Source organism: Urocampus carinirostris, chromosome 4, assembly GCF_059441175.1.
Source record: "Urocampus carinirostris isolate Australia breed hairy pipefish chromosome 4, RoL_Ucar_1.0, whole genome shotgun sequence".
Lineage (NCBI taxonomy): Eukaryota > Metazoa > Chordata > Actinopteri > Syngnathiformes > Syngnathidae > Urocampus > Urocampus carinirostris.
In genome coordinates, this window is record NC_142352.1 from 36,520,820 (window position 1) to 36,542,818 (window position 21,999).

The window sequence follows — 21,999 nt, forward strand, 5'->3', positions numbered from 1 at the left end:
AAGGATTTACGAGGAACACAAATGAGTCTGAGAAAAAATTTGGCCAACATAATTAGCTATTTAGTAAAACTCGAGGTCATCGCGAGTACTGATACGCTAAAAGAAGGCTGATATTGGAAGGATAGCAATATCTTTCAGATCTTTAGACAAGTCAAGATTAATCCAAACAGTACTCGAAAAGTACCCCAAGACGGAAGCTTTGCTACTTCTGTGTAAAGCAGTTGGACAGCTCTCTTACAGCTGGATTACCTCGGTGAAATAAAGTGAACAGGAACAATGAGTATCTAAAATAAATTTGAATATCTAAAATAGGATCTAAGAGGGATTCCGTTTGAATGAAACAGTTGAATGACTTTAATTGAACAAAATGCACAATAACAACATTTGTACTGAGTTGTACTCAGTGGCTTATAAAATCGGTCAATCCCGAGTGTACTCACTTCCTCTACGGGCAATTCTTTCAGCTTGGGCAAGGAGCTGGACAGCAACCCCACCAGGAAAGGTGTTGGACAGCAGACAATGTCCAGCATGGATGCGGGGAGCACAGGGATGAAGGTGTGTTGCCACGAGAAGGGGTAGAGAAGTGCTACCACGGCGTGAATGCAGCTGGACAGCGTACTTATCAGAAAAGACAAACACGAAGGATTTCATCACTGCATTGCTCAGGCCACACAACAACATCAATTCTGCTTTGTTTTATCACACGTTTTAGACCCTGTCACCACTGGATTTTCTTAAACTGTGTAACGATACTTTCACACTTCAACACATCATTGTACAGTATAATGCACCTAAGCCTTTGCCAAAACCAGGGTTGCAAAATTCGGAGTATTAAAACGCTTCTCAGGAGATAACAAGCATATGAATAGGAGGGGCTGTATTGCTAACCGCCGTTAAAAACGACAATATATGAGAGTGAAATCATAAACATTACATTTGCAGATTCTTTTGGAACTTCAGTAAAATTATGTTGAATAATCTGAAATCAAGTCAAGTCATGTTTATTTGTATAGCCCTTAAACACAAAGAGTCTCAAAGGGCTGCACAGATGAAAGACTATTGCAAACTACAGACTATTATGACACCATCCCCTGATCTAAAACCTACATGAGGGTAAATAATACACAGATATTATCAACATAAAATATAAGTTATTCATATGCTATAGAATAGAAGTGAGTTTTAAGCTTAGATTTAAACATTTCCACTGAGGTTGCAGATCGAATTTAGGGGGAAGAGCATTCCACAGCACCGGGGCTCGAATGGAGAACACTCTACAACCTGCGGATCTCTTCTTGGCTCTTGGGATCACCAGTAGACCAGCATTTTCAGAACGAAGGCTCTAGACCGGAACATAGGGGGATGTTATATCTGAAAGATATGAGGGAGCAAGTCCATGAATGATTTTGTATAATACCAACAGAACCTTAAAATCACATCTTAAGCTAACAGGGAGCCAATTAGCTAAAATCGGGGTAATGTGATAAAACTTTATTGTCTTAGTTAAAAGCCTTGCTGCAGCATTTTGTACCAGCTAAAGGCTCTTGATTTTGGACTTTGGGAGACCAGAGAGTAGTACATTACAGTAATCAAGACGGGGGGTAACAAACGCATGAATCATAATCTCCGCATCCGATTGAGACAGCATAGGGCGAATTTTAGAAATGTTGCGAAGATGGAAAAAAGCTGTTCTAGTAGTATTCTTGACAAGTGTTTCAAAGGACAGACCGGGGTCAAATATGACACCTAAATTTTTGACTGAGTCACTCTGGGTCATATTACATTTGTCAATGTTCAGAGCCGTTTTTGAGAACGAGTCACGGCATTTAGATGGACCAATAACTAGCATTCCGGTCTTTTCAGAGTTAAGGCGCAAGAGGTTGAGTGACATCTATTCTGTTATCTCGGTTCTCCAAATTTCCACAGTTAGTGTGGCAGATTCCTCCATCGGAAGATATAGTTGAGTGTCATATGCGTAGCGATGAAAACTGATATTCTACTTGCGAATAATATCACCTAATGGAAGCATATCAATGCTGAAAAGAAGGGGGCCCAGTACTAAACCCTGCGGAACACCACAGAAGTATAGAATCACTAACCATTTGAGCTTTTCAACAGCCTTTTTAATTCTACACCCAAACAACCCAATTTAAGGAGACAGAAAAAACTGATAGCAAGCACCGATACAACCAATAGTCCTACTTTTCATACATCCTAAGGGCCCGGTCACACAGCCGTTGGCGGCTGAATCATGGCCAGAAATTTCTGCCTGTGAGGCGGACGCTATCGGACGCTTTGAGATCGCCATACAGACGAGATACAGCAGTGCTTTACACGCGGTCGGAAATTCACACGCGGTTGGCAGCGCGAAAAAGTTTTGCGCTGCTCAAAACCACGTGTTAACCGCGGGCGGCACACGAGGTAATGACGCGGAAATGACGCGGAACGACGTGCTCTGGCCGCGGCCAGGGCGTGGTTACACATGGGTAGGACGGGAAATTTCAGCGGGTAATCGTGGGTGGAGCATGGTCATAGCATGTTCTGCACCTGTATCGCGGTGTTATTACGTGAAATTAGCGTGTTACGGTCAAACGCCTTTCTCCGCGTATATACAGCGCGATTTGCCGAGCACACGTCAGTTGTGCTCGAGACGTCAAGGGGTGGACATGGATCCCCGTCACCGTAGTGACCTCGTCTTAATCCATTTTTATTTCTTGACATTTCTTTTCATTTCATAACAAGATAATAAAATAAAAATGAAAAACTACTACAATAATGACATATTGGCTTCTTCGGTGCCATAGCTTGAAATCTTGATCTTCACGGGACTGTCTTGAGCGGTTATGATTTTCTACAGCCCAGTGTTATGCCGAGAAATGCATCCCTACTACAACCACTTTTACCTCGTTTTATCTCACTTTTAGGGAATGTAATGGCGAACATACAACCAAATCCACTTCGTCTTGCAGTTGATGGTAATGTAATACAACATAAACCATTCCGTCTTTGTTTTTGTTGTGAACGTAATCGAACGGTAATGCACACCGTATATAAATCACTTTTGAGAACTGTTATGCACTCTACCGTAAAGCTTATTATGCAGAAACAAGCTTTATGGTAGAGTACATAACAGTTTCAATACGAGCGATTTGAATAGAAAAAGGCAAAATAAACATGTTACGTGCTCAAAAGTGATTTGTATACGGCGTGCATTACCGTTCGATTACATTCACAACAAATACAAAGACGGAATGGTTTAAGTTGTATTACATTCCCAACAAATGCAAGACGAAGTGGTTTTGGTTATATGTTCGCCATTAAATTCCCTAAAAGTGATATAAAAGTGAGATAAAACGAGGTAAAAGTGGTTGTAGTAGCGAGGGGATGCAAATCTCGGCAAGGATGCATTTCTCGGCATAACGCCGGCTCGGCAGCTTTTATATCCGTGGTCCACACGAGAAAATGACGCTGAAATGACGCGATGAGGAAGCGGAACAGTCGCCGGCGTCTGTTTTGCGGGCATACCACCGATGAAAAGCGGGTTGGCCAATTTTGCGCATTTTCCATCGCGGGCAACCACGGGCAAAAAAAAAACGCAAAATTTTACCCGCGATACAGACACAAACGGCTGTGTGACCGGGCCCTAAGGTCACATCCTGAGGCCTGTATATTACAATTTAGCATGTTTACTTTAACATGCATGAATGGCATATTTATATTGATCTAAACCTGGATTTGACAACCAGGTTGTAATTATTAGAAGCAGGCTTAAATTAAGCACAGGTTTTTGAAAACACTGATAATGTCAATGATTTCTAATGCCGGTTAACGATTTCCTTAAAAAAAAAACCGCACTGACCCATTTCTAGTGAGCTACTTTCAGAACCAGTCCATGGGCTACTCAGGTGCTCTTATGGGGCTACCTGGTTCCCGCAGGAATTACTGAGGACACACCTGGTCTAAACTAAGAACGTGATTCTCAAATGGCGGTACATGGCTACTGAAAGGTACCTTAAAAGATATCTGAAATTTTGAAATGTGCCACAAATGTCACAATCACTCGGATCGGGAACACCTGTGTTCAGGATTTGGCGCCAACAGCCAGGACAGCTGATTGGCACACCCTGTATATTTAAATCCCCAGCTTCCGGTAACACTTTGTTCGATTGTACTTTGCGATCTGTTGCCATCTGCTCAGAAAGCCCGTACCTCCGACTCTATGCCTGCCTCCTGTTTTTCTACCTGATCTCCGTTGCCGACCCGTTTCCGAATCTGCCTACGACCTGCCCTGCCCGCCTGACTCCTGATCTCTCTTCCGAACAAAACGACGCCCTTCTTCTCCAGCCCCAACCAACAACACGACGACTACGCCTGTCCGCGACCATTCCCGCCAAGCCTTCACCCGCCTGTCAAGTCTCGACAATCCGTCAAACAATGAATCGAAGATTCACGTCTTGTCATTCCTTTCTTCCAATAAAAACCAAGAAACGAGTGCAAGTGATCTCAGTTTTCCTTACATCCTGTCTGACAACAAAAAGTAGCATAAACTAAAAATCTGAGCAGTTACTTTATTATATTTTTTAATTGCTAATTGATGTTTAGTTATCTTATCTCATCTCATTAGCTACACCGCTTATCCTCAGTAGGGTCGCGGGGGTGCTGGAGCCCATCCCAGCAATCATCGGGCAGTGGGCAAGGGACACCCTTAACTGGTTGCCAGCCAAGGGCACACGGGGACAGACAACTCACTCGCTCATTCACATCTAGGGACAATTTGAACCGGCCAATTTACCTGAAATGCATGTTTTTGGAATGTGGAAGGTAACCGGAGTGCCCGGAGGAAACCCACGCAAGCACGGGGAGAACATACAAACTCCGCACAGGAAGTCTGGAGCTGGATTTGAACCTACGCAGGAGGTTCCCAAGACATGAACTGTGCCGCACATGCGCTAACCACTGCGCTGCCGTGCTGCCCATGTTTAGTTATTTTTTTCTTAATTTATTTACCCTCTTTTTTATTACAAAATCTTTGCTTAATATGAGTGAAATTATCAGTAAGGTGGTATTTTTTCACTGCATTGTTGTTTTGATGCACATGCAACCTGGGCCAGTCTTCAAGCACTATATCCTAAATAGTTCCTATTTATACTCACATTCTTTTTATCATATATTTCTCTTTAGTTTTTTCCTGGAGTGCCATGTCTAATTTCACTGTAAACAATGTTACCTGTGTTGTTTTCAATGACAATTAAAACAATTATGATTATATTATATAAAAAAAAATCCCTACTGACAGCATTCATTTTTGTTCCTTTCTATTTTGAAGTCGGGAAATAAGCTTCATTAAGGCAGCGATTTTTTTTTGTGTGTTAATGGGCATATGTTACAGGTCATCAAAATATGCAGAGGGCCAAACACTTTTGACCCGTTTATTGACTACTACAATAAAGTGAAACATATTTGATGTGTCAAAACCACGTCTGCAGAGAACCTAGCACAGGGATCATCACGTCACAACAAGTGTACATGCCGCAACCATTAAATCAGGGCCCCGTTGACGCAAATATCCTGCAAAACGCAGCAGTTATGCTCCCCTTTGACAGCTGCGGTATAACATCCAAATCCCAAATAGCAGCCCGTCTTTCTCACGATCCGTCACTTGTTGACAGAGGCTGACCTGCCTCCGCCTTCCCTTCCCCAGCCTGGTCCGCTACATACAGTCCGTTCAGTTTCACAAGAGAGTGAAAATAAACCCCAGGACCAATCACAGACACATAGACAAGTTGGAGAGCACTGACAAATAAGTTTGGATCAAGAACAAGACCTGGGAAGAAGCATGGTATGTTTTATAATGTTTTTGGAGTAGCGCTGTCGTCAACAGTCAGCAATAACGAAAGTTGCCTTTTTATGTAACTTCACACACATGAAACATAATCAGTGAAACATAAACAATCTGCAATGATAAACCGTAATATCATGCTCCCAGTCACAGCAAAATTTGGAGTTAAAAACAAGTAGCCTTAAAATATGTCCTTGAGTGAAGTAATGTTGTTTTAAACCCAAATTGCAGTATTTTCAGTAAATAAATAACACAGATTACTCACACTCACAGATTACTCACGCACATAATTATCTGGCATCAATCATAACACATATGTGAATCAATTGTTTGATTACAAATGAAGACTTTGGGGTTTCAAATCTTTCTTATACAGCTGGAGAGTCCTGTGAATGAATTGTGAGTCTTTCGAAATGTAAGCAGAGTCAGTGGTTGGAAAAAGTTAGGGGAAATGAATTTGTGGCAGTATAGTTCCTCTACACACTACAAGAAGGTGCCGAAATGTTCAGTTTGTCAAACTAAAGCTCCTAACTTAAGAAGAGATCCTCCATTTATGATCTTTCTTAGGAGCATACGCTTGAATCATTAATGACATTGTAGGTATAAAGAGTTAATAGAATTATTTTAATAAGATAAAGGGTTGTCATCAGGGGTCAACAACATCATGCCCACGTACACCAGGTAGCCCCAAAAGAACCAGTGAATAGCCGCAAACCGGTTTACGAAATACCTGATCATTAATGGGTGAATGTGAACAATGGAAACGATTCATACGAAGTATTTCATATTGCCGGTATCTGTTTTATAACTAACATAAGAAACCATTAATTTTTTGCGTGATTACATACAAGATAATTTCTTAATAATACCGGTTGAATACCTCATGTTAGAAATAGTTACAAATATCAGTGATATACACATGTATAGAAATATATTTTTGTGGTTGGCTTTTTGACCCTAGCCACTAATTTCAAAATAGTTATAACATAATATTAAAATAGTGACATATAGTTATGGCGTAATAATTTATGTAAAAACATGTACTATATATATCAAACTGGTAGGTAGCCCTTCCCACTAATGCAGTGTTCCTCAACTTGTGAGTCAGGCCCCAAGAGTGGGTCGCAGAGCTTTGCCATTGCAAAATATTGCTGAAAACAAACAAAAAACACACACACATACACACAAAAACTATGGTTTTCTTTAAACTCCTCAACAGTAGATGGCAAAAATTACCTGCAAATAGAGTTGACACCTGCCATTTCTCACCATAGAAAAAGACTGATAAATTGTATTTACACAGGTTGAGCATTACCAAAATACAAATACTTAATAGAATATAGGATAGATGGATCTTATTATCTTGAAGACTGTTAAGTTTAAAGTTTAGTAGACACTCAAAAATAGGGGATAAGAAATCAATTAACTTGGACAGAGAACAGGGTAGAGAGAAACTTCAGATAAGAAATTCCAACCTGTTCTAGAGGCCCTCACTTGAGCCCTTTTTATCAAATCTCCATTTTTACAAAAAGCAGATCCGCTCTAAAGGGTGTAAAAATTAAAGAACAAAATGCAACATGATTGGCTGATAGCGACCATTATGTGCAAAGTTATTAATAGTCATAACAACCAACAACAGTGTGCAATGATAGACAAAATAACAAACTGGCATTCAATGCAATCCCAGACCAAGCCACTAAAGTGAAGCGTTTTGAATTTCCTTAAAAATGCAGCTAATTGAGCAGTGATCTTATTACTTGAAGTATTCTGGTTTTGATGGACATTTTTGTGGAAATTTCTTTTTGATCTGGGTCGCGGCTTGTAATGAGGGTGGGATGGTAGGTCAAGACGTCAGATTAGTTGAGAGCTGCTGCACGAAATCAGACACAAAGAAGAATCTCTAAGCTTTAAAGAGATTGCTCTGAATCGATTATCATTCCCAAAATTCACAACTAAAAGTGTTCAATTACAAAGCATACAACATGCATCAAGCCAAGACTCTGGAGATTGACTGAGCCGAACGAGTCAAAGGTGACAAATTTTATCCGATTAATCATTTAACAGTGCAAGAACAAACGGCCAATTGAAAATAATTGCACTTTAAGGAATGTAGAACAACAACGTTCTTGAAAATGTGGAAATTCTATTAGAATGGCCACATGCAGACAACATGGCTACAAAACAAAAAACTATTGTTTCACAGTTTTTCCTCTCACAGCTTCCCTCTTTTTGGGATGTACATTTCCAGGGAAAGCATACATCATTCACGGAGGAGCTATTTTAGGAATGAATAACGCAACTAAACCCCAGAAGGGAGCCGCTCTTTTATCACGGCAGCCATTAATGCAGCCTTGAAGTGAAGAAATCAAGAGCTCTGCACGTAAGCGCTCTTACTAATCCAAACAAAGAGCCATTGCATTTTTACTGACGGCCTCGTTATGACTTGTAGATGCCATCATTATAAATAATTGTATGATGCAAGTTGTGTAACTCAAGATGTTATCTTTTTGCACAAGGGGCTGTTTGGTTTCATGGTTTATTTTCAACACTCGCACATGTGGGCTGGCATCAGAAACGCTGACGGAGGAGCAGCACACAGGAAGTGCATTCCGTCCCCTTGCTCAGCCACTGCCCTTGCTGGTGTTTGTTTATACTGGCCTCATTTGCGTGGAAACTTGGGTCTCCTCTCATTCCACCCTGGCCCCCAGTGATCCAAAAAAGTCGCGCAAGCCAGCGACAAGTCGAAACCCCCAGAACTCCTCATGAGTCATTGTACTTGAGAGAAAAGAACACAGTAACTATGCATATCTTAGTCAATCCATTTGTTAGATACTTTTCCTGGTTCACTTAGGATGACGTAGGAGGATACAAATGGCATTTGTTTCCAAAATTGAATTGACGCACATGGAAAACAACCAAAATGAATGGTGCAATCAGTTCCTTTATCCGGATCCCCTCCTAAATCTCACAGTAGTTACAGTCACACATGCCTCACCCCAGAACTGGGTTTTTGGTCACTCTGCTGAATTACTATATTTTATACACAAACAAATTTGGGGATGATTTCCCTTTGAGGCAAAAAATGGATTCCATTAAAAATGTAAATTAAATTTGCAACTACTTACATTATCAAATAACCATATTTACCATTATCAAATCCAGGTAACTGCTAGCATTATTTATAGCATATTTCTATTACTTCATACATTTAATTACAAAAGAAATGGCAATACCTGATTTCCAGCATTCAAAACAACACATAGAGACTCTATATGTATAGGTTGGCAGTCCCTAAGATATGGACACATGAGTGACTTATTCTGAAAAAAATCACATAATTTTACAGACGCACAATTGCGTGTTTTGAGCGAGCTAAAACCTAACTTTTTTTTTACTTCATATAAGAGTCATATTTTTCCATGTTGGAAACCAGCCTCATCAATAGTGTCATCTAGTTCTGAGAAATAAAAACTAGTATTACCTTATTTTATGACAAAAAGTAGCTTATTTTACGTTGGAAATAGTTTTGATTTCTTCTGCATAGAAAGCAATGGTCGTCTTTTTTCACGCCAAATATTAGCATTGTTTTCTTTAGCAACAGAAGGTAACACTAGCTTTGTTCATGACGAAAACCAACTTCTTTGTCTACTTCCTCAAGTTAAACAGCAGTTGGTAGTGTCATTTGGGTGAATTACCACCCCCTGTCATCACAGATTTCTGTCTGTGTTCCACCCTTCAAATTCTATTAAAAAGTCCCATGCTTAAAAATTGCAAAATAATCCTTCGTTGCGACCTAATTGAGTCCAGAAATCCTTTCAGTGACGTGTCTTGTATTCCTTCTTCTACCAGCCCCTTCTTTATCTTCTCCGTTTGCATGTCGTACCTTCTGCATTCCATTATTTTATGCTCTACTGATTCTTCCATTTGACAGTCTTCACACAATCCAGTGTTATGTTTCCCCATCTGTTTTAATGTTTTTTTCAAGGCACTGTGTCCAATCCTTAGGCTCGTCAGTACAGTCATCACTTTTCTGTCTTGCCATCAATACTTGCTGTCCTAACATTTTGTTGAATTTTTACACAGGTATCACTCTCTGCCATTTCTGACCCTAATGCTGTGCCCTTACCAATGAACTCTTCCTTTAATTTTACATGTAAATTTATGCCCTAGTAATGATTACTTGCATTTCAACTCTATTTGTGCACAGTGCTCTCTTTGCCAACTTGTCTGTCCTCTCTTTCCCCTTCAGCGTTAAATTGTTCTGCATTAAGAGCTAGCATTGTGCCAAAAATCTGCAGTGTCTTTTTCTACACTGAAAGATAGTGTTGATGTTTTCAGCAGCATCGGTTCATAAGCTGCCAACAATTGACTTATATTCCGGGCACTAATGTTTTTTTGTTTTTCTAAGGAAAGAGTACAGAAACCAGAGCTAATGGCTAGCAACGTGAGTACCCTGAATCAATTCATGTTAGTGTTTTATTATTGTTTTTACTTGATGAGTAGTTCTACTGTGGCTTCCCAATTATTATTTTTTACTACATGAAATTAATTTTCTAAAAGTGAGGCTCACCTGAGTTTATCCGCCACAAAGATGACCCTGCGCTCCAACAGCAACGAGGCAAAGACCCGAATGACCTGGCGAACACTGAGGCAACTAAACAGACTGTCAAAGTCCACATGCTCCAGTCTAGAGTCGGTTGGTCGCCTCAACTCGATGACCTGAACAACCACAGAATCTACTTATTTATGTGGAAGAAGATATCAACAAAAAGAGTAGTTCACAGAGTTTAAATTCTGTAAGTACTAATAGAACTTATTGTGTGTATTGATGCAGACAGGTTGTGCTCTGACCTCATTTCCTGCACCAGGCAGAAAGGTCTTGACTTTGATGAGCTTTCCGGGGGCAGGAAAGGGCGACTCCATCAGGCTCCTCATGAAGGGATAGACAAGTGCTGCTGAGACTCCTCGTCGCCGCTCCACCTCATCCAAGATCTAAATGAGAAGGAGGACAAATGAGGGATACCTGAAACATCAGGAAGTATTATTCTCTGAATAGCACAAAGCCTGCCGCACATTATATTTTAATGTAATTTGGGCTTCATTTTGACCAATTTGGTTTTATTGGTACCATAGACTTTATACATCTGGATTTAGTTGCAATGCAGAGGTTGCCACAATTCTACTTGTGACTACCTCAAGTTGAAGTTTTTGAGTTTTTCCTTGCCCTCATGTAGGTTTTAGATCAGGGGATGGTGTAATAATAGTCTGTAGTTTGCAATTATCTCTGGTCTGTGCAGCCCTTTGACACTTCTTGTGAATAAGGGCTATACAAATAAACATGACTTGACTTGACTGCCACATCTGGCCTAAAAATAACTGCAACTTTTGTATCAAGCTTGAGCATGGAGAAAGAACAATATCTTATGTTTAAACTGAAATGCTTAAGAAGTGAATGACATTTTGTGATTAAGGGCTATACAAATAATGTGACTTGACTTCAAGGGGAAGATAAAAGCTGATGGGCACAGGAGTAGCTAAAGAGTCAGTACTTTTGGTACACCTTTAGGCATACTGTAAGTGGAGCACTGCAAAATGTCCAGCAAGAGAATTGAGGGAAAATTTGGTAAAACAGGTAAAACCTTCAAATAAAAATTTTCTTTTTGAACTAATAGATCATTTTGCTAACTTTTCTCCTTTTTACCGAGTTTATTTTAAGTATTATTTTTATTTATATTTATTAATTAATTAATTAATATAATGTATTATTATTATGATGATGATGATGATTATTATTATTATTATCATTACTATCCTGGTAGATAACTTTGCTCATTTTAAATAATATATTCCTTGTTTACGTGTATTTTTCTCTTTTCGTGTGTTGTAAAGTTTAAAAATAATACATCATGTAAGAAAAATCATCTGATATAGCAAATTACCTATTGACCAATTATAAAAACGTTTTTTTTCAAAGTTAATTTGTGTTCCACTAGCAGGTAATTTGGCTCATTTTAGACCTACATTTGGTTATTCACTGTAGCTTTATATTATTTTGTAAAAGAGAATATTATAACTTAATTTTTTTCAAATTGCTGATATGACAATAAGTACAAAACAATGCTCATTTTAAATTTCAAATGTTTCTTATTTTTATGATTTATTTTGAGAATCATTTTGTAAAATTAAAAAACATTTTGTTCTCGAGCATCAATATTGAGTTTTATTTCTCTCATTTAAATATTAATTGAATGAATTAAAAAGTTAGCAATTTAAAAAAATTAAAAAATTAAAAAAAATTAAAAGTACCTTCTTGGAAGGAATAACCAATGAAAATGTACATTGCAGAAAGCAATTTTAAATAAAAAATTTAAATTATTTAATGCACTTTTAAATCTTTTTTCCAGTTCACTCTCTTGTGATATTATTAAACTATAAGCCAAAGTACGTAGAACAACTATGGATTAACTAAAAGCAAAAGAGAAATTCAGTCATGACGTCAAATGACTAGACAAAAAGCTTAAGGTCTAAATTAATCTAAAGGCACAGTCACACTGCTTATTGAGGGCACATGTGCTTGTGTGTGTTTGCATGTACTCACTGTGGAGAACAAGTCAAAACAGCCCAGCCTGCTGATGACACAGTACACTTCTGGCAAGCGAGGTCCTTTCCCACTCGGCTGAAAGAAAAAAGACAAAATGGAACAGCAGCGATGACAGACTTATCAGCTTTTAAGGGTTATGCAGTGGTTATATACAAAAAAGAAAAGAGTAGAGGTCAAAAAGTGGTGAATTAAACTAAAAAATGAAGAATGACTGCTAACGCTGTTGATATATTTGTCGCTGAAACCTCAAATCTATCCGAGGTGAGTCGTTTCTTAAACACAGGTGCTTTATCTACTACTGTCAATGCTATCTAGCTTCTGAAAACCCACGAGCAGGCCTGGATGTTCTTCGAAACAATCACACAAGGCCTCAAGAAACGCCAAAACTCTTGTCCATATTAGGTATACCATTTTCCCCTTGTTTCTCATCTGCCTTTCCAAATGGATGATTAAATCAACTGTGTGGAGCTTGATTCAAGTGTTCAGGAATGCTCACTTTCCGCCAACTTGCTGGACAGACAAGAGGGGGGAAACAAAGCCACCGAAAGAGAGCAGATCCTGTCTTGTTCTACCTTCAATAGACATTCAGACTCATCACACGAAGCAAATAAATCAAAGGGCATGTTTTCTATGGTTATCCTTTTAAAATGTACATAACATTCCATGTATGAATAATTTGTAATCCAACATTGTGAAGTTGAGTAAACCACAACCTATTAACTGGGAAGAGAGCGCAATAAACGTTCAAAAAGCTCTGTGGCTTCATATTAAAAAAAAGTTCTTAAATTACACAGTTAAAATCTTTCATTAGGTGGTTTTAGTTTTGCCTCTACCCTCACGTGCTTATAAATTTAACGAGACTCAGTTACTCTGTCCTGGGCACACAAACGACAGCAAATAAAAACTCCCTAAGACAAAGATGACGGTTGGCTCGATCAGAAGAAAAAGCGACAGGCCAAATTCTGCAGTGTTTGTGATGTTATCATTTTGCTAAAAAAAAACGTTCTTAATCGTTTCAAACCATTTGCCAAAGAAGCAGACTGTGTACGGTGATCCTGACTGAGCGTGTACTTTAACTGTTTAGTTGTACGGTGATTAAAATGGATGAGGCTTCCTTTTCAGTTAGATGACGAAATATTGTGTCCATCATTTTATAAACGTAAAGTTGAGGTTTAAAAAGGACAGTGTGCAATATTTGACCCATGGATGTCGCTGTATTGTATAATGCAACCAAAAACAAATGCCGCAAAGCACAAGGAAGTATACGAAATACGGAGACTCAAAGTAACAAACGACACAAATATCGTCTTATTTTTCGCCCAACTTGTCAATTTTTATTTTTACGATACCCGTAGCAGCAAGATTACGGACAATCGTGGTAATCTAGGTTTGCTCATGCTAAGTAAAATAAGGACAAATACTAAGAGTATTGTAAAAATACAAATTTAAATGAAAACAATTTTATTCTCTAATTAATTAAATTTTCCTTTTTACTTCTAGGAGGATAATACACATTGTACCTTTAAGCTCAGCTACCTTTGCTATCTTGGGTCAAACTCAATCACCTTTCTGATGATTGAACAAATAATGTCAATCATTCATTCTTGCCCCTTTGACAATTTTGCACATTTGAATCATTAGTTGTGCCATATTACTAAAGTATACTATACATGATAAAGATGAAAATGTCCTGAAGAACTTCATAGCATTTGATATTGCTTTTGATATGAAAATAATAGTCAGTGTGTGTCTTGTTTCAAGAACCAACAAAGATGGGGGGAGCAAATCCTACTTATCATGCCCAATCGTTTTGAGCTACAGTCAGTGATTCAAACACATGTGGTACAAATGTGATGTTTTCTTTTCACTGCGTTTGCTTGTTCACCTTCCTCCAAGCCAAGAAAATCAACTATAGCGTCACAGGAAAATGCTTGCTCATACAAAAATGAAAATGTCTGTCACAACAAACAAGGCTCGGCAGGGTGTGCACAGAAGCAAAGAGAGAACTGAGAGGTAAACGGTTGCTGACCAGCAGACGTCTACAGTAGCCAAATCTCCTGCTGCCGTCTTCTCCCGTCAACATGAACGAGAAGGTCTCACTGTAACATAGAACAAAAGTTAACACACTGTATAAATAACAGCAAAGACTATTTTGAGGCATTATATGAAAAGCAAACAGTCTATCAAATACCAATACTAGAATGCTGCAACTGTTTTAAAATGAAGCAATTTACGGTAAGTGTTGCATTTCTGTAATGGGGCTGCAACAACTAGTCGACTTTGTAGACAAAAGTCCATATGAATACAATCCTGGCTGCACAATAATGTCTTTGTCTCAATTGGTAACATCAACATAGAGAAATGTCAGCATAAACATCAACTATGCGTATGAAAACGTTTAAAGTTTGGGAGCCTTTTAGCCTTAATACACCGAAAAAAGGTAACTTTGCAGACTTTGCAAAGCAGACCTTGCATATCTGGCAGAAGCTCGGTGCCGCCCGAACGTTTAAAACGCCTGAAACGAAGTCTGACTAAGATTTAGGTAATGTTCGAACCGTGACGCTTTTATAAGGTGATTGCACATTATACATGCATATATTTAGCCATAAAAGAGAGAATGAGCGTTATGCCAGACCATGCCGGTCAAACGTATCTGAAATTAAATGCATGCAGTCCGAAGAACAGATTTCAGTTGTTAAAACGACAAAAACGCAAACGTCAGTTAAACCCGTTTGATTTCAAACTGTTGTAAACCGTTAAGTTATTTTGTAACTGACTTTGCAGTTCAGGACTGAATGTAGTTTACAAATGCACATAACATTAGTTTTATTTACTGTTCTACTGCTACTAATGTGACAGTTATTGGTTTAGAGTGATAACAACTGTTTCCTTTAATTTAATTTATTATATATTTCCCTGACTCTAAAAAAACAGACAGAGGTTTATTTACATTGTAGATTTATGTCTACTGACCGAGCACAGCAAATTGATTTTAGTTTTTTTTTTTATAGAAATCTGGGGTATGTTCAATTCAAAATGTTTTTCATTGTACACATTGTGTTTATTTTTATTTTCAACATCAAAAAAATACTATATGCTAAATTTAAGAAAAATAATAATTATCCGAGTTGTCAACTAATTGTCATTATAGTCAGTGACTAGTCGACTATTGACTTGTTTGTTGCAGCAATATTCTGTAATAGTCTCATTCTGATTAAATATCACTTGGTATGAATTTGTATGCATAAGTGTATAATATACATCAGGGGTCAGCAACCTTTTCGGTGTGGAGTGCCACTTTCAAACTTCCTTGTAAATCAGTGTGCCACACCAAGATTAATGACTCGCACAATATTTTTTTTACATCAAACAGAGCTGTCATTTTACACCATTCCAAATATACAACATGGATATACATTGAAATCGTATAACTGACCATTTTATCTTCCACTATTATTGTTCATCAACAAACTAAAAAATGAATGTGAGCAACATGTGGAAAGGCCTGTAGACATCCATGACTTCAACCATTCTTCATCAACAATGAACTACAATCAAAAAAGAAGTGATATGGACAGCTACCATACCATTCATCAATAAAATCTTATTTCCGAAACTATTGAAACTTAAAACACACACATACACATTAGGACTTTTTATTCAGGATTTAGCAATCTGACTCCCCTGCTAAAATGGACCCTGTTTGAGATACAGACTTGTTACTTCTAGGGTAACCTTCTGTGACATGAATATGTCAGCACAGTGATTTTGAAGAGCTTCAGAACGTTTCTCATAATATTACTATTATTATCAATAATAATAGTAGTAATAAAACGAACGAGATTTGTCGAACACCTATTCAGTAACACATCACAAAGTGAAGGTATTCCTCAGTAGTTGGATCCCAAAGCCCAAAAAACATAATAGGTTTAAAGTTTGTCTTACTTTGTAAACAGTATAGGCAGGGAGGTCCAATTTTAAATGACAAAAAAAAACTATTTGTTTGCATCGCGGGATCCAATGCAACCAGAGTTTCATTTACAATTAAATACATTACATATAGCTATTGTAGTACATCAAATAAAAGCTATTTGTGTACAATTAGTTGTGATTGTGGATATCATAGCGTACATTGATTCGTCTCCGGTGTTGGTGACTTTTTCTTCCGCATTAACAAACGCATTTTGTAGAATATGATCGCGCTTTATTGTTTTAATAAACGCGTTATATAGACTACGATCGCTTAATTGTTTTAATTAGCTCGCTTTATTGTTTTAATTCAGTACAGTGAACTTATTATATAGAATGCGCTCGCTTTTGTCGGAGCGCAGCAGAATGCGCGTTCATGCGAGGGGGGGGGGGGATTTTGCAGGGGGAGTTGGATTTAGGCACTAAACCGCTGGACACTGCGCGTTTTAATGTATCCGCCTTTTCAGACTCGTCCTAGAAGTCATGTTCATATTTCGTCTCGTAATGACGTTTAACACTTGATGTGCGAGGTACAACGCTCTCGAAGCATAATGCACATACAGCACTGTCATTTTTTTGCACAAAGCCCCAGTAATCTGTCCACGCTGGCTTAAAAGAACGAGATTTTTTTCGCCGGGGGAGCTGTCATGATTCGTTCATTTATCGCGCGCCGGTGTTTCTGTGGGAGGGTTAAAACAGATCTCTCCTCCTTTGCGAGGCACTGCGCAGACACACGCTCACCGCAAAGCCGCTAAACAATGAAAGCGCGCAATTAAAATGTCTACATTTCAGGTAAAAATGTGTATTTAAAAAAATCATTATTATTTTGCCATGCGCTAGCGTGCCACTGGTTAACCCCTCGCGTGCCAGCAGTGGCACGCGTGCCGTAGGTTGCTGACCCCTGGTATACATGTAATATACGTGTCAAAATGCATACCTGGAATATTCTGTCACAGGATTCCAATCTTTTGCATCAGGGAAGCAAAACTGTGGAATAGCTTTGAGCCTCTGTTCTGCCTCTCGCATTTGCTTGGTGAGTCTCTCAAGCTAAAAGACCAAAGTAAAACACAAGTCAGTCAAATCATTACAACCACAAATACGGTTGTAAAAGAACACTGCCTTGCTAGGTGGACGCATGTGGAAGAAAATGCCGCTATTACTTTTTGGCTCATCTTAAATCTACTTGCTGCAACTACCTGCTATTAGAACTACTTTACATAGTTGAGTTTAAATGAAAAGCCATCATTAAGTGGACAAAACAATAGGCAGCTTTGAGACCTTTTCTACTTGTGTAAGCATATCTGAAATTCGAGAAATAAAATCTGTTCAACAGATCATCAATATAAGAAGGACATTTTGGAGCTTAGTGCTTCTGTGGTGCAGCGGTTAGCACATTTGCCAGACAAGTGAAAGGTCCCCAGTTCGAGATAGGGTGGAAACGTTTGTTAGCCTGGTGAGGGATAAGTGCACAAGGCTCGACTTGCCCAAGACACACCACAGGAAATTGTGCCCCCAAGATACTGGTGGTTAAGGGATTTCCACAGTTATCAAAGTGACAGTTCTCCCCACGTGTTACTCAATCAAATATTTTTTTATATATAACACTAACTCTTCCAACTCTATTGCCGCAAATTTAATTTGTATTTCAATACTATCCCAGGCTTTCAATTAAGTTCATTATCCCACAAAAATCCTTTATGCAGACCATTTTTACACCTCTGGCCAACACCACTTGAGATCTGTTACAGTGAGTGATCACAAGGTTATGAACTGGTTATTTAGGATCAAAGTAAATCAGGCTGTTGCTGGGGCGTGGGGTTGGTTTTCATTAGAACACAAGAGAAGGTAAAAAAAAGTGTTGGCTTAAGATGTGATTTTAAGGTTCTGTTGGTATTTTAAAAAATCTTGCATGGACTTGCTCCTTCATATCTTTCAGGTTTATTTCCCTCTATGTTCCGGTCCACAGCCTTTGCTCTGAAAATGCTTGTCTGTGATCCCAAGAGCCAAGAAAAGAACCGCAGGTTTGAGAGTGTTCTCCATTTGGGCCCCGATGTTGTGGAATGCTCTTCCCCCTGAGATTCGATCTGCAACCTTAGTGGAGCTGTTTAAATCTAGGCTTAAAACACACTTCCATTCTTTATCTCATATTTTCTGTTGATGATATCTGTGTATTAATTGTTATTACAACATCCATTGCAGCCTATTCATCCTGGAAGGGGGATGAGCTTATGTTGATTTTTCTTATGTTGAGTTTTTTGAGGGTTTTTTTTTGCCTTCGTGTAGGTTTTAGATCAGGGGATGGTCTAATCATAGTCTGTAGTTTTTAATAATATGTGGTCTGTGCAGCCCCTTGAGACTCCTTGTGATTAAGAGCTATACAAATAAACATGACTTGACTTGACAAAAGATGGTGGAAAATGTGTCTGAAAAGACCTGCAGCAGGTTTCAGTTATGGTGATGTTGCTCTCACCTTAGGGAATTGGTACGTGACCTCTGGCGTGTAGGAGTTCTTGCTCTGCTTCTTTTTCAAAGACACAACAACAAAATACTCGAAGAGTTCTCTCTCTTGCCACTCAATTAGTTGCAGCTCAAGGGTGCGGTAGCTGGGGGCCTGTCGAAGGATGGACTGCAGTTTTAACAATCTCTGCGTGTGAGCTGACGACGTCATGAAAGAAAAAGAAAAATGCAACATTAGATAATTTAATTAGCAGCCTTACCGAATACGATCGTATTCAACTTAATCAGTTTAAACTATTTAATCGACACTTAAAAACATGTATCAAACTAAAAGTTAAATTACAATCATGGGCGGGATTTGTAAAATCAAGAAAGGTTCTTTCATAAAACTAGAGTGGGAAACTTGTCCACCCTCATTGAAGAAGAAAAGAAAAATGTGAAGTCTGTTCACTCACCTTTGAACCTATCATCAGAGTCGCTCTCACTTTCGCTGTTGTCATCTGAGGGAGCAGGCATGAGACAGACAAGAAGCATTACTTGGGTGAAAAGGTCACTATCATAAGCATGTGTCTGAACATTGAGGAAGTCATAGGACATACGGATGAAAATAACCACGGGCTCCCTTAGGAGAAAAAATGGCAGACCCTACCTCTTAAAGATGAGTTGTCGAGATTGGTCATGGACAGCTTTTTAAGTCTTTTCTTTCCACGTTTACTGCTGTAAATTGAGTTGATTCTCTGGACCAACTGTAAACACAACACACTATCTGCAGTGGTATCTCAGATAATAAACACACACACAAGATTCTTCTAATAGTAATAACAACATACCAGATATACCATAAAGTAAAAACTTTAAGTCTACATAACTGAAAACTGTAGATACAGTATACAGGGTGTTCCAAAAGTCTCGGACACATTTGAAGTCCCCGTCTCCTTTTATTAGTTGTAGTAATATAAAAGTTGTGCCATTTTAAAGCTAATTGCAACAATAAAATAATTTATTTTATTTTCAGACCAATTAATGGTGTTCACTCAACCAAAAAAAGGTGTTTTGTGCCATTTAATTTACATAAATGGAATCATGGATTTTTGTTCAATGTGCATTTTGCAGAAAAATCAGAAAGGAGCCACCAGAGAAGAAGTTCATAGTGAGATGGGATGGTAAAGTCATAACGGCTAGGGTTAGACAATTTCTGAACACAACACTGCCAGACAGATGGATTTAACGGTTTCGCAGAATGATCAAGATTTCATTTCCTGGCCACCCAGATCTCGCACCATGCGATTTATTTTTGTGGGATTTCGTTAAAGGATAGGTCTATGTTCCCCATATTACAAGTAATATGGATGAGCTGAACACACAAAAAAACAAGCCGTTGCAGCCATTGACAATGCAATGCAGGGATTTTGACAATTGGATTAATGTTTGTCGTATGACCACCAATCATGCTCACGTTGAACGTCTTTGAACATTCCATGTAAAAATTTTAAAAATACAAGCTTTCAGAATTTACCAGATGTCTTTTATATCCTAGTTTCCAAGATATTCAATGTCAAAATGTCTCCAACCTTTTGGAACAGCCTGTATAATAATCAGCATGGTCACTGAAGGGCAGGAGTCCTCAGGAACATGAAACAGTTCAGATACTATAGTTGGAATTTTGTTTGTCACCTCAAAGCTGCACAGAAGGGAAGCTGAAACAATTGGACGGATTTCACTCCCTCCTACCTGTTTGCTGCAATGGGTCGAGTTCGTCTCTTGGTCCGTATTATCAAGCCAACACAAGTTTAGTACTAAGTGCAATGACATTTTGCAAATGGGTGTAGTTTTGATTTTGTCCTAGAATTTTTGTAAACATGCGCACGTACAATGCAGTTGTATTAAACACCAAGAGCTTGTTTGCAAGCCACACTGTCTTTAAGGTAGAAGAAATAGAGTTGGTAGAATCCGTACAGAAAACTTAATTATGTAAATTGTAAAGCGTGGGTAGAAGACATTGAGTGCTGAAAGAGCTACCACCAATTTGACATAAATAAATAAAATATGATCTCCAAACCACACAAAAATATTCAGCATTGCACCTTTATCAAATTCATCCAAGTTACAAACTGACACATGCACAACTACTTAGGTCTGGTTTCACCTGGTCTGATATGAAGGCTAGGCTAGAATTACTATAGCCTGAAAAGAAAGACACGGTAATGTTGATGCCAAGCATCTTACAAACATCTACTTGATAAGATACAGTGACTCCTCGCTGTAACGCAGTTTATGTTTCAGTGTCGCCACTTCACAGATTTCATTCGTGCATTGTGTTCTGCATTCTGAATGGCTAAAAAGTCCCGAAGATCGTATTTATTGATCATGAATAAATAAATGTTTACACTAACCAGTATTTTATTCAAACAAAGGCTTGGGTCTGTAAATAGGTTCTGTTCCTTGATTGCAATGCATTGCCAATTGTACAACTATTTAAAAAAATAAAAGATTCTCCTTTACTGATCTTGCCTATTTTAGGTTCATATTGGAACATAATCCCCGCGATATAGAAGGAATCAATGTTTGTATTAAATGTCACTGTATTGTGCAAGGCAACAAAAAACGAGTGCTAAAACGCACAAGGAAGGTTACAAATTATGGAGAATTAAAGTGACCAAATTGCATCATTTTTCTTCTAGTTTATTGGGCCGAGCCTTTTGGTAGGTTTTGATTTTTGGGATACCTGTATCAGCAAGATGGAAGACAATTATGTCAGCTCCCTTTAGGTGAGGCTCATTTTATGGAAAAAAAATACAAATTTATTTTTAAAAACACATGTGTATTTGACAGTCCATGTATTTTGCTTATTTTTACAACAATGTAAATATATATATATATATATATATATATATATATATATATATATATATATATATATATATATATATATATATATATATAGTGTATATATGTCATATGTATGCATACATTAATGAATGTTAATCGTAAATTCTAGCAATCCGCCTAATAATTGATAACCATAAACCTTTATTTTGGTGTTGAAGACCCACATGAGACAGCATTTTTTACTCGGCTTTTGTATCTGCAATGATTCGCTGCAGTTAACCTACAATTGAATTTTAAAATAATA

General features: G+C 38.2%; 1 protein-coding gene across 2 annotated transcripts in view; it reads right to left on the minus strand.

The window, feature by feature from the left end:
• The window catches only part of dennd2b (DENN domain containing 2B), an 82,994-nt gene that overhangs the window by 5,714 nt on the left and 55,281 nt on the right, over positions 1-21,999 (minus strand). For both annotated transcript variants that reach the window (XM_088334403.1, XM_088334402.1), the window contains exons 7-15: positions 19,516-19,612; positions 19,322-19,366; positions 18,880-19,064; positions 17,347-17,456; positions 14,470-14,539; positions 12,438-12,515; positions 10,691-10,831; positions 10,410-10,558; positions 441-618 (exon numbers count right to left, since the gene is read on the minus strand). In XM_088334403.1, coding sequence (XP_088190529.1) covers positions 441-618; positions 10,410-10,558; positions 10,691-10,831; positions 12,438-12,515; positions 14,470-14,539; positions 17,347-17,456; positions 18,880-19,064; positions 19,322-19,366; positions 19,516-19,612 — 1,053 coding nt within the window. The remainder of the gene's footprint in view (positions 1-440; positions 619-10,409; positions 10,559-10,690; positions 10,832-12,437; positions 12,516-14,469; positions 14,540-17,346; positions 17,457-18,879; positions 19,065-19,321; positions 19,367-19,515; positions 19,613-21,999) is intronic.